General features: G+C 46.1%; 1 protein-coding gene across 2 annotated transcripts in view; it reads right to left on the reverse strand.

The window, feature by feature from the left end:
- ATP1B1 (ATPase Na+/K+ transporting subunit beta 1) overlaps positions 1 to 9,931 on the reverse strand; it is a 24,687-nt gene extending 14,756 nt beyond the window's left edge. Inside the window, exons 1-2 of one of the 2 annotated variants that reach the window (XM_008069929.2) lie at positions 9,812 to 9,931; positions 5,363 to 5,491 (exon numbers count right to left, since the gene is read on the reverse strand). In XM_008069929.2, the coding sequence (XP_008068120.1) occupies positions 5,363 to 5,491; positions 9,812 to 9,908 (226 nt within the window). In that variant the 5' untranslated portion in view covers positions 9,909 to 9,931. Of the gene's footprint in view, positions 1 to 5,362; positions 5,492 to 8,723; positions 8,880 to 9,811 lie in introns of those variants that run through there. The other variant, XM_021718515.1, reaches the window with a different exon arrangement.
- Between the last annotated feature and the right edge of the window lie 4 nt (positions 9,932 to 9,935).

Below are 9,935 nucleotides of genomic sequence, written 5' to 3' on the forward strand. Positions count from 1 at the left end.
AGTTGGAATCTCACTCTGTCGCCCAGACTGGAGTGCAATGGCTGCTCCCAGTCACTGCAGCCTCACCCTGCTGGGCTCCGGCGATCCTTCCACCTCAGCCTTCCAAGTAGCTGGAACTACAGGCCTGCGCTACCATGCCCGGCTAATTTTTGATTTATTGTAGAGATGAGGTCTTGCCAAGTTGCCCAGGTGGGTCTCAAACCTGCGGGCTCAGGCAATCCACTCACTTACTCATCTTAAGCTAAACATAGTCCCTCGCCCTAAGCCCTTGACCGAACCACAAGGCTGCGGCGTAGCTTCTGAAAATCACAAGTGCCACCAATGCTAATGCACCCACAACCTCAAAGTCTGGGAACAGGATGGCAGGATCCTCAGGCTTGGGAAGAGGAAAAGGGAAAGCGAGGCAGTGGAACCTATGTGAGTATCATGTCAGCTGACGTTATACACTGAAAGATTCTAATCAGAAACAGCAGAGAAACACCTCACTGGCAATTTGAAATAACAATCCCTCCAAAGTATACAGAGGCCAACTGTTTCTAATTTTTCCTTTGAAATGTGAGAGACAGTAATACAAGTGTGAATAGCGTGGGGAGGGGGCGGGGAAGATATCCTGAGATGGACATAATGACTTCTCAGGAATTTTGCTTTATCAAGCTGAGATCTGAATTACGATGGCTTGTGCCCCACTGGATTTTAAGATTAGGTTCTTTCCTTTTCACAATCAAGATGAGTGGAAACTGCTGGAAGACAACACGGTCTGCTGCTCATCCCCACCCCACCCACCCTCTCTGGCCAAGAACGAGACCCCTTTCGATGAGTCTTCTAGCACTAAGCCATCTTCACTTCAGAGCAAAACAAAAAGTGCCCACAGGAAGATCAGGAGTTTACATTCATACCAGCTTGCCAGGAAGCAAGCCAGCTGGGACTCTCTTGACCCACTGGTGGACACGCAGTGAACTTCATTTCGTTCTACTGTTGCTAAGTGAGCCTGGGTGGGAGGAGGGCAGCGGGGATGTGAAGAAGAGAATGTGAAGGAGACTTTTCCATGACACCACTGGTACGCAGCAGGCGAGCAGGGTCAGATCAGGGGCAGGGCCCGAGCATGAGTGTGTCTGTGGCCTGCATGCCTGCTCCTGCGCAGCCCTTGCAAACACAGCTGATGACTGTATCTCCCCTAAACCCCACACATTCACAGATGAGTTGTGCAAACCACTATCCCAGGGCTCCCATAAGGGGTCTCCTCTGGAGAAAGCTTTGGCAGGACTAACCCAACAAATGCAGATACAGTCAAGGGAGAGATTGCAGAAGAATAGTGTCACGATACTTCAAGTGGTTAAAAACATGTGTCTTCATCCAGTGTCTCCCAGGTACCTTGCATGGAAAGCCAGGGTTTTATGGACTCCATGAAGATGTAATATGTCACACACCCTGTCCACATCACCCAAAGCTGAACCTGGAAGCTCTGCAGCCAGAAAAAAGTAACTGCTGCTTCTAGGAGAAAGCAGGGCCATAAAACAGAGGTTGCCATCAGCAGTTACCCTTAATACTGTTAGTTTTGCCACCATAAAGAACTATTTGCTTGATGTATGCTTACAACTTCATTTAGTTCTCACAGGGTACTATTTCTACTTAACACAGGTGAGAAAACTGAGGCTTAGTGGGGCTAAGTTGGCACTAGAGTGGTGGGAACTGTGTCCAGCTCTAAATTTCCTGCTTTTCCTTCTCAGGGCAACCTCACTGTGAATCTACGGGGCTACTTTGAAATTTAGATTAGGCAACAAAAAACTGCCAATTATTATTTGTGACCGATAAAAATAGCAATTTAATACATCTCGACTTAATATCTCAGCTGAGGCTCTAGCAAAGCAGGCAGATCTGTTCCAATAACCCATAGCAACAAGACTTGGGAAGGAAAATCATTCACATTAACATGGGACATGGGATCCATTTTGTTCTTAAATTTTACTTCCATTTTGTAGTCTAATCCTTTCTCTGAGACTTTCATGTTTGCCCCATCAGCTTATCCAATATCATAGACAAACAGAGCCAAATACACTGTGTGATTGCCAATGCTTAATATGGCCACATTCACATGCTATTTGAAGAGATCTAGCTACAAAGCATTCCACTGTGTAAAGGGCAGTCAAAACCCACCCAGGCTGGGTTTGTATTCATGCCTCAAATTCAGCTGATGGCTGAATTAATAGCATTAATAAGTCCTTAGATCTTTAAATTATATATAATCTTTCATACACACTAGGTGCATCTGACTTAAATACGCAATTTTCCTTCTTAACCAATATGAAAATGGAGGCTTAAAGATATTAATCTGAAGCCAAAACATTATCAGGGCATTCCTACACAAGGCATTTATTTAGTCTGCATATTTTTCTGCGCAAAATAAAAAATTTTAACATCTTCTCTGAAAAATGTGAAGAAGGGGTCCAGTGAGCACTTGGGGGCAGCTCAAGAGGCAGCAGCACTCTGTCAACCAGACTCAATCAAAGGGTCCCATCGTTTCCAAAGGACCGTCTTGACTGGGCATGGTGGCTTACGTTCGTAATCCCAGCACTTTGGGAGGCCAAGGCAGGAGGATTCCTGGAACCCAGGTATTCAAGACCAGCCTAGACCACATCGTGAGACGTGTTTCTACAAAAAAAAAAAAAAAAGCTGGGCATGGTGGTATGAGCCTGTAGTCCCAGCCTCTTGGGAGGCCGAGGCAGAAGGATCCCCTGAGCCCAGGAGGTTGAGGATGCAGTAGGCTGTGATCGTGCCACTGCACTCCAGCCTGGGGGACAGAGTATGACCCAACTGGAAAAGAGAAAAAAGAAAGAATAGCTTATCCCTTGGTAAAGGTACAGAAAACTTCACAGGGTAAGGAGAATAAGGAGGAGACTCTCCAGACAAGGCGAGAGGGGAAGGAATGAGAAAAAGGAGACAAATTACCAAGATAAAGAACCCAGGAGATGAGGAAGACACGGACAGGACTTTTCCTGTGACTCAGACCAAAGGACAGGAAAGCATATTTCCAAGATGACCCATGAGCATTCCTTTGGAGAGCAGGGTTTGTCAGGTCAGTCCAACTGCTGTGTGCACACTAAATATAGGTACTAAGAACGTGTCTTTTAGGAAGGGGCTGGAAGGAAGGGGAGGGAGGCAGGGTGAGGGAGGGACTGAGTACTTTGGCTGGTTGATTTAAGGGCAAGGTCATTTCCAAGTCCTTACTTACAAGGTCAGGCACTCTGGCTGTTTCTTTTTGAAAGTGAAATTTCTCTTTCTGCAAAGAGCTTGAGGAAAATGTTTAATTTTATTAATGGCTGACTCCCCAAAGTTTATATAGTCAAGGACCACTTTTTTATTAAATCTAGGAAATTAAAGAAAATGCTTGACTCTGTGGTCATCTTTGGCTACAAGTAGAAAAATTATAAAACAGCATCATGACTGAAGAATAGCTTTTAAATAGCAAAACAAAGAACAAAACCAACCAACCAAAACTACCCAAACTTAAATTACTACTGTTATAGGCCAAGGCTCTGGGAATGGGGATTTCTTACATTTCTCATATTTGATTTGACGTTGTTTATCTAAACCTATCAAGGTAGTTTCTTTGATTGTTGTAACTTCCCATCCTCCCTTAAGGAACTATCAGCATGAACAGATCTTGGGTCATGCTGAACTGCCATAGGCCTTGTCAATTTGGTCTGGGGGCTGGTGAAGGGATTGGGGATCTTGAGTCATGGCTTTGCTAATTTACACAGGGAGGTATGTGAGGGGCTATGGAGTACAAACTCTGAGTGAGCTGTACTGCCAGAGAGTGAGCTTTTTTGGATGAATACACTTGCTCCCCGATTCCATTATATCAGATTAAATGCCCATTTCTCTCAGCCCTCTGCCTCGTGTCTCTGAATGACTCAAGGGAGAGAGCAACCGGTCTGTTAGGCTGGAACACTACTGCAAGAGCTACCAAAAAAATTCTAACAAGAAGATATGAAAAGACACACCATGTTTTCCTGTCACAAAAGCCAATGTAAAACATGTTTATTTAAGATCCCTTCCTTCTTTGTGAACATCAGAATTCTTGTTTCGATCTTTCCATAGACCCACCTCTCTTAGGAAATAGTTGCTGGGAACTGTGGATTATTACACAAGTTTAAGCCATTTTATATACTTACATGCTTTCTTTTTCCACTTTCCCAATCCCCCAGGTCTAAGTTTATCTGGAAATATTTCAGGTTTTTTCTTACGGGGGAGAACTATTTGACTTAGTCTATACAACAGTGCTTGTCAGCTCCGTATTTTTAAGATTTCCTTCTATGAGTCCTTCCCACACCCAAGGAGGTAGGCATGACAAGGCTGTGGCAGGCAGTGGCCCCTAATCAAGGGCCACACAGGTGGCCCAGAGACTGTCACCTAAATACAGTTGTAAGGAAACCATTGCCCAGGGAAAGCAGAGAAGGAACAAGTCATTGCCAACCCCAGCAGCAGCCTCAAGGTCATCTATCTGGAAGCCAACACTTCCTCTCTCTTTAGTTCCTCCAGACAATGATTTCTACAAGAAGCAGACAGTAAATTCATGTTTGCTGTTGTTCTACTGCCTTGGCCTGTCAGCGTTAGGTGTGGACACACACAGCTAAATGTGCCAGTTTGCATTTTTCTATGATAATCTTTTTGTTCACCCAAGTTTTCAGAACTGAAGGAAATAGTTAACTGAACTGCAAAGTGGATTTAGAAAGCTGGCAAATGAGATTAAATTAATGAGTATAAATATTGAGAAGTGAAAAGAGAGTGACTTTTTCAAGGTCAAACTGCAAAGCCACAGCAGGTGGGAGAATAGGTCCCAGCTCCTCTTCCTGTGAGGAGTTGTCCACTTCAGAGTTTCTCATTGTCCCTAAAACTAAGTTAGTCTTTAAAACAGGAGCCAAAGTGACTGTTTTAAGGGACTTATCTGGGTCATAGTCCCTTCAAGAAGTGACAAAAACGTGTCAGCGCTGGAAAGACCCTGAAATGATTCCACATACACCCCTGGGAGCACCAGGGATGAGGTGATGGGTGGGGGGAGGGCTCAGAACTCCATCTGTTCACAGTCACACAGCTGGTGAGTGGTGGACATAGAAGACCGGGGCTCTTCACCCTGTCACTCTAGGTCTGTGCACCTAAGATGTCTGCAACCCGGGAGTCTGCCCTGCAATGCGGGTAGAAGATCTGGCGGCAGCAGAGAGAAATTCCTCTTTTTCTTTTTCATGCTTGGTGTAAAACTAACTTATAGAGCAATTTTCAAAAAAAAAAAAAAAATTGCACTCAGCTGAAAAAGTGACCTTCATTTTACCTCTGGAGGAATGGCACCTACTAGTGCTGACTTTACCTGGGGGGGCCACACGGTCCTGGTATGTAGGCTTAAGTTCACTGATGGTGAGCAGCATCACTTGGATGGTTCCGATGAAGATGCCGGCCAGGCAGCCATAAAATATGACATAGAAGAGCAGGATCTTAACTGCAGGAGGACAGACAGAAACAGAAAGGCTGTGAGGCAGTCACATGCTCGGAATGGAAGTCTGATCCCCCCAGAGATGAACGGACTTCCTTCCTGGCTTCCCCTCCACCCTATTTCTCTAGAGTGTCCTTTTCCAATATTGACAAGAGCGTGAATCCCTCCCCGCCACATGGAGTAAAAATGGGACAACAGACAGTCCTCCATTATCGTGTGTGTGGGAAGTGGAGGGGTAGAAGGGTAGGAGGAACCTTCAGCTAAAACTAGGATCCTTGTAAAAAAAAAATTTCATTCCTAAATTAATATCTCAAGAAGATCCCACCAGTAAGATCCAGGGATATGTCTGTGTGCTTATGCAATGCAATTAAAACATTACAATATATTCCCTTAGAGACATGTTTTCTTGCTTGCCTATCACCTGACATTTAAATACTACAATCCTAGCTCTGCAGCTTCTCCAAAAGCTCAGATGCCTGAGGGTTCTTAATGCTGTGACAGAGCAATGAATGCTGAGAAACCCAGCAAGGCTCTCCTGCTCTTGACTATCACCCTACCTTAGATTTGTATTCTTGATTAAGCACACAGCCTCTCCTCTTGAGGGACAAGACCGGGGGACAAAAAGAAAATCCTACAGCAAACAGGACCAGCACATTTCAATTTCACCCTCTGACGGAAATCAGAATAACGATGGACTTGATGATCTGCATTTTCTTTTTCCCATAGTTAACAACTAACCAGGATGAAGGATGAAATAGCTGCAAAGGAAAAAAACAAAACCACCCAACATGTAGACTAGAGGGAGGCTGGCTATCAGTTACTGGTTTATGAGGATTATCTCCTTGATTAGCCGCATAGTAACAGGCTGTACTAGGCATCGCCTGGTAGCCCTGTGCCGGCCAAGCAACTCGGGGTGAACGCAAAAGTGGGGACAAGTGAACTGTGAGGTTACTGAGTCAGAAACAGGACTGCCTGGGGAGCCTGAGTTATCTGTGATGAAGGTCCAGGTCTCATGCATTAAACGCCGGAGCACTTGGGAAAAAGTCACAGAACAAAAGGACTATTTAAATGGAGAGTATGTAGGAGGAGGAGGACAAGAGAGGAGAACACAACTGCGGGAATCTGCCACGGTGTCCCCTCCATACATCTCAAAGTCCAACTTTCCTCCCAGGCTCTAAAGAGTTAAGGGAAATCCATCCACAGAGTTGCTAAAACAAGCAAAACACATAAAACCCACACTAAGATGCTTCATTAGAATCCTTTTTCATTTCTATCAAAACAAAAGAAAAAGGAGAGTGGCAAAGAAGACACAATCCAAGATAAGGAAGGAAGAAAAGGTTGTATAATCCAGAACTACCATGGCTCCCTCCCAGCAGGAAAAGGGTTAAGTGCTGCATTCCGTATCCAGGCAGCAGTAGGCAAATGACAAGGCTGTGACGTCAAGAGATCTGGAAAAATTTTCCAGCGAATGCCCCTAAGAGGTGTAGTGGGGAGAACAGTCAGCAAGAGAGCTGTCGTAGCCTTGGTTCATGGTATCTCTTTTCTCCTGCGTCCCCCACCCCCAGCTGGGTGCTCTTGGCTTCACATTTGCCCCTTCTAGCAACAGGAACATTAGTTCTACAGGCATTCTCTGGCCTCCAGACACCTAATTCTATCAAAAGAAGGTGCACAATTGAGGCTACAGCTTAAAACACAAATAGAGCAATAGAAAAATAAGGCATTTTGCAAGCACACCGATGAAGCTCACAAACGTGCTTTATCAGCCCACATGATATCCTTAGAAAAGTGAGGAATTTTCCTCTTTTTGCTCCAGGCTGTCATGTCGCAAAATCTCCCCAGCTACTGCTACAAGGTCACTTGGACAGAGTGGAGCATGCAGGACCAGAAGGGCCTATGCAGTGGGCTCACCCAGATAGGCTACTAAAAAAAAGTATAGGTAAGTCACACCAGCTAGCTGGGGTGGCAAGATGGGAGGCATCTTCCCTTTCAAGCAATTTTTCTTCCTTTAAAAAAAAAATTATATATATATATATATATATATATATATATATATATATATATAAAATCATATATCTGATTTAAAATAAAAATTGTGCCCTTCAAAGGGTCAAAGACAGAAAGAAAAAATGGCATCCAAGCCTAGCTGTAAATATATAAATATATAAAAACCTACTGATGTCTGTTTCACCTAATAAGAAGGTGGAAATCATAGAGTAATTTGCACGCTGTGATTTCTCCAGCAGGCGACAGGCAAGTCTCCTGCGTCCATCTTGGTGAAAATCTACCTATCAGCAAAACTGAGCCAAGGGCATCCTGCCCTGGCCCCAAGGGCATCCATGTCGGGCCCAGGACTGGAAAAGGGACATTTTCTCCACAGAAGACAGCAACTGCTGCCCCTTTCTCCGCCTGCCTGCGAGAGGCCCTGTCATTTCTCACATTGCTAGAAAGGAGCAAACACATCAGCACAAAATCAAAATGGGATTTTGAGTCCAGCACCTGCACCCTGGAAAACGGAAGGGAAGAGGCCTGCACACCAGCCCGGGTGTCTACATTCATAAATCAGCATGCTGATACCGCTGGATGTGGCATCAAGGCACAAATATTAACACACAAACACACACACACACAGTCTCTTTCTCTATCATGGAGGTGCTGCCTCTTAAATGTCAGCTTAAAGAATGAGTCCATCCGTACTGCCTTACCCTCTAAAGCAAATATTATTCTAAGAACAAGTATGGACTTGGAATGAGGAAAGAGACCTATTTTATGAAGGAGAAAAACGCAAGAAGGCAAATTTCACAACGTGCCTAAAATCAATGCAGCCCCAGCACCCGTGACGCGTGGGTCGGACCACCAGGGAAGGAAGCTCCAGCTAGCTAGGGAAAAGGGCGCCCACACCGCCATGCACCCCCAGGCCTCCCTCGACTCGCAGGGAGCTGGCTGGGTACTGTTCCTACACCCCTCTCCCAACAGTTCCTCTGGTTTTCCCTTCCATACTAAAAAAACACAGAGAGTCTGAGACACCTTGACAATTGCCTTAATGAAGAACACAGTCTGCCCAAAACAATATGAAATACAAGATAAAAGATAAAAGCTGTTGCTTTAAAGAATGAATTTCCTAAACATCAAGGGTACCTATGCTTCCCAGTAATACCTTGGAATGAGGCTTCACCTTGACTAACCTTGACATGTGATGCATTATTAACCCTTTACTTTTCAAGCAAGAGAGACTCACTACAGCTGCATTTACTTCTTTACAAAAAACTATCTCTTCTAGCCTCTTCCATTTCAAAATGTCAGCTAAGCATATTTCCCTGACTCATTCTCCAGCTGTTTCCCACAGATCCTCAACCAGAACACCAATCAGCCCCCATTTAGGGCTCCCTTAGTGACTGCAGTGGTGGTGCTAGTGGTGTTGGTGGTGATGATGATGATGATGATATTAGAGGAGGAGGGGGCAGTGATACAGTGGGGGGAGTTCCCCCCTCCCTTCCATAGTCACGACTCATAGATTCACCTACAACTCTGCCCTTCAAAATGACCTTTAAAAAAAAAAGTCACCCTTCCAGAAAAGAGCCAGAAACAAGCAAGACATGTCATTTTCAATGGGTGCAAAATAGGTTATCCAACCAAGCAACAGGCTGCACAAAATCCGTTAAGATGAGCCGCTTCTGCGTTTATTTCTTAGACTATCTTCGCCGTCATCAACCCAAGCCACTGATCCGCATCTGTCGGTGTAGACCTTGACAACCACCAGATTTTGCCATGTTTCGAGCTAGGCCTGATGGGGCGCTTACTGGGCCACTTCTGGGCTGTGATGCCTCCGGGAGAGGTCCCCGGGAAACCCTGGCCATCGCCGGGAAACACTGCAGTGTGGACGGACTCCTCCCCACCCTGCCCTTCCCTCCCTCTCTCGGTGCATATTTAGACTAGAAGATGCTGTAACACACAACCTCCACAGCGTTAGATCCGATTACTCATGAGGTTCTCGCACACAGCCCCAAATCTCATTTTTCTACGGACTTGGGACTTGACTGCAAGGTGAGGCATGTCTAGTCTCCTAGAGCCCGACCATTCCCAGGAGGAAGGCTCGGCGACACACCGCAGGAAGGACTGCAGATGACCAGACAGGATCTCTGCAACGCACGGAACCCCCGGTCGGCTCGTTCCAGCCCCAGCCCACGCCCCATCCCGGGGACTCTGCACCCGGCGCGGGATGACAAGCAGCGCCCACCGCCGCAGCCCCCGCCCTGTGCGGAGCCGTCCGCGGGGCCCTCGCGGGAACCACGAGGAGCGAGGGGCGAGGGCCGCGGACCCCGCACTTACACCAGCTGCCACCAGTCCTGCCCAAAAACTCCTTCTTCTCCGAGTTCCAGATGAATTTCTTCCAGCTGCCCTCCTCCTTGGCTTTCCCGCGGGCCATGACGACGGCGGGTCAGCGGCAGCGGGT

Source organism: Carlito syrichta, unplaced genomic scaffold, assembly GCF_000164805.1.
Source record: "Carlito syrichta isolate Samal-C Ts95f unplaced genomic scaffold, Tarsius_syrichta-2.0.1 Scaffold312556, whole genome shotgun sequence".
Taxonomy (NCBI): domain Eukaryota; kingdom Metazoa; phylum Chordata; class Mammalia; order Primates; family Tarsiidae; genus Carlito; species Carlito syrichta.